Source organism: Penaeus japonicus, unplaced genomic scaffold (assembly GCF_977035675.1).
Source record: "Penaeus japonicus unplaced genomic scaffold, GWHDUDI00000001_assembly GWHDUDI00000004, whole genome shotgun sequence".
Lineage (NCBI taxonomy): Eukaryota > Metazoa > Arthropoda > Malacostraca > Decapoda > Penaeidae > Penaeus > Penaeus japonicus.
This window is the reverse complement of record NW_028234406.1, coordinates 28,202,802-28,205,840: the sequence shown is the minus strand read 5'-3', so window position 1 is coordinate 28,205,840 and position 3,039 is coordinate 28,202,802. Positions and strand designations below refer to the sequence as shown.

Here is a 3,039-nt window from a genome sequence, read left to right as displayed (position 1 = left end):
TTGTCGAGACCTGATAACAAAGAATTTACTCAAGAATAAAAAAAATATATTTTAGTATTGATTCATAACAAAGCTTTTCACTGCAGCAAACGCTTAAGTAAGTCGCTAGTGTAAAGAGAAAACGATAACCGATTTAAAAGTCGGAAAGTTCAAGAGCCCGTATCCCTCCTGCGAGATCGCACCAACCAATCAGCGTCGAGGAGGGTTGAGAGCTGTCCTCTGATTGGCCGATGCGACTTGAAGCCAACACAACCTCAGTTCAAACGGACGAAGCGAGAACGGTGGCTATCATCCGCCTTATATTATTTGTGATTTTTGTGTGTTTTAGTGTTTAAAAATGGCCAGTCCGGCGATGCAAAGGAAGAATGTCCGTAAAGGATCGAGCGGACAAAATATCAAAGTGTTTGTACGATGCAGGTAAGAGAAATAAGAGATTTTATTAACCCTTGGTTTAAAATTGCACCCGAGTGTGTCAAGAATGTCCATGCATATTTTTTCATTCCTTGTAAGTAAATATAAACACTCTTACATTTAAATACATTCTTACAATTCAGGGACAAGATCTGAAAAAAAATCATCATTGTGTTTAATGTTTTACTTTGAATTAGAGCAAGTTATACTATTACATCAACTGAATAAGTAAATATGTAATTAAACTATTTGAAATGATCACATTATTCCATCAGTATTCCACCTCAATTACTGCTAAGAGAATCTCATTCCAATATTGAAATAATGGCAACTCATATGGTTAAAGAGTAGCTTTAGCTTTTAATTCAGAGGTAAATCTCATTAAGTTCCTTTTAGGTTTATGTTACATCAGTTTAGGCATAAGCTTAGATTTACATTCTGTTTAGGTATGTGCTAGATTTAATTCTATCTGGTAGAGAGTCAGCTGAGGAGGATTACTCCCATGGGAAGGAAGTGCCAAATGTATTTACACGTTAATTAGGTTTTCTAATTGTAGTTGACTTGAGAAAATGTTATATTATAAGCCATAGGGGTGGCATAGGGTTAAGGTTATTGAAATTTTCATGATATTTATTAGTTTGGTAAATATTTAGAAGACCCTCTCATGTCTGTCACAAGTAACAGCCTTGTGGCATTCCAATAAAGCTCAAAAAGTAGCGACTGTGTATTTAGAGGTTACAGACATCCATGGGAATCTACTGTTAAAGAAGGAACCACAGTATTGAATGCCAGATTGTGTGTAAACGACATTGTTGGCCTTTATAGAGTGCAAAGTGTGGAGGCCACCGTTATCACTTTATAATGAGCCAATAGCATGGACTTATTACTATATGCCACTATTCCCAAACTCTATAGTCAGTATTTGTATTTATCCTGAAAATCATTATCTGTATATTCTGTGTGTTTTAACTAGTATTTGTTAGACCTTTCAAAGTATATATTGAATGATATAAGGCAAGAACACTATATAATCTTCAACTCTAAGATCCTGAAATAAGGAATATAAATTGGTCAAGTAAATATGTATAAAAAAAATAGAATAATAGGAGTAAATCATGTACCACCTTCAAATCTCTCTGTAGTTAGGGATCCTTTTCTGTAATACATAGCAAGTTTCAAGTGTTTTGGAGAGAATACAACCAGTTTTGAGAAAAGGTACTGTAGATGGTAAAAATGGCTAACAAGAAATTTACAAGAAATTTTGTCTGAGTATATTTCTAAGTAATGAGATAGGTATATGTCTGATAATAATTTACAATTATCTATTTTTCAGTCAGTTTTTTTGTGTACATCATTTGTATTGTGATAGGCTTTGATGCTAATTGTAATGTACTTGAAATTCTCTGTTCTATATGAACCATTCTCTCCTTCCATAATGTTTTTCTATTATTTATGATTGGTTACTATTCTGTTTTCATCATGATAAATAGCATCTTCCCCTTGTTCTTACTAGAATGATGCAATTTATAAGATGTTCACTTCAGGTTACCACAGAAAATGTTTTTGTATATGGCAGTAAACTAGGTATTGAGTGTAATATTAAATGAATATTAGGTTTCTTTGGATGTGATATGAAAATTATTTGTAGTTATAATTTTCCCATAGATATGTTTTTGCTCTACAAAATAATTTTTTATAGGCCCATGAACAGTATGGAGAAGAACTCCAAGTCATTTGCCGCAGTGGAATGCCAGCACAACCGAGAAGTGATTGTTCGGGAGCGACCCCTAGATAAGTTCACAAAGACCTTTACCTTTGATAGAGTCTTTGGGTCAGAATCAAAACAGGTGAGTTTCGTTTTGCATGTTTTTAATGTGTATATTATGTTTTTCTTACTCCTTCCTTTTTTCTGAAATGTTATATGTGCATTAGGTATGAGTTCTGGCTTGCTTTTTGTTGACATTCTGTACAGTAGTATATTATATCTTTTAGTTCTAAAGTTTTGGTTGGTGTTTCAGATTGATGTCTACAAAGCAGTGGCAAAGAATTCGGTGGAGGAAGTGCTTAGTGGATTTAACTGCACCATTTTTGCATATGGACAAACTGGCACAGGAAAGACCTTCACCATGGAGGGAGAGCACACCTCAGAATTCATGTCTTGGGATGAGGTAACAGAAACCACAGTTCTTTTCTCTTTGTTTTAAAATAGAAAGAAGTCTTGAAATGTTATTCTTATGGAGTATTTGTGTGCATTTTTATACAGCTCTTGTGCTCTTGAATGGGATTCTAAATTTGATCTTTAGATTAAATAACTTTGTAAAGATTTTACACATGTTTTGAACTCTCAGGATCCTTTTATATTGATGCTTACATTAGAAATGCAATAATACTATATGTTATTTCAACCTAATACAAATCAAAAGATAAAGGTATAATGATTGTTAGATGTAAAGCATAGGATATACTCAAAGAGAAGGGGTACATTTTAGTGATTAGAGTTATGATGTGAGTTTTCAATATAGTTTTGAAAAAGGGACCATGAGTATTTTATTATTAGTATGATTCTTTACCAGTACTTTAATGCAGACTTGATTGTTACTTTTATGTTTCAGGATCCATTGCTAGGTA

The 3,039-nt window shown here is 33.3% G+C and overlaps 1 protein-coding gene across 1 annotated transcript in view; it reads left to right on the top strand.

Moving 5' to 3' along the window:
* The first annotated feature begins 234 nt into the window (after positions 1-234).
* The window catches only part of LOC122257023 (Kinesin-like protein at 61F), a 15,370-nt gene continuing 12,565 nt past the window's right edge, over positions 235-3,039 (top strand). The window contains exons 1-4 of the mRNA XM_043022033.2: positions 235-417; positions 2,111-2,258; positions 2,430-2,579; positions 3,024-3,039. The exon at positions 3,024-3,039 is cut by the window's right edge and continues 142 nt beyond it. Of these exons, the coding sequence (XP_042877967.2) occupies positions 338-417; positions 2,111-2,258; positions 2,430-2,579; positions 3,024-3,039 (394 nt within the window). The 5' untranslated portion in view covers positions 235-337. The remainder of the gene's footprint in view (positions 418-2,110; positions 2,259-2,429; positions 2,580-3,023) is intronic.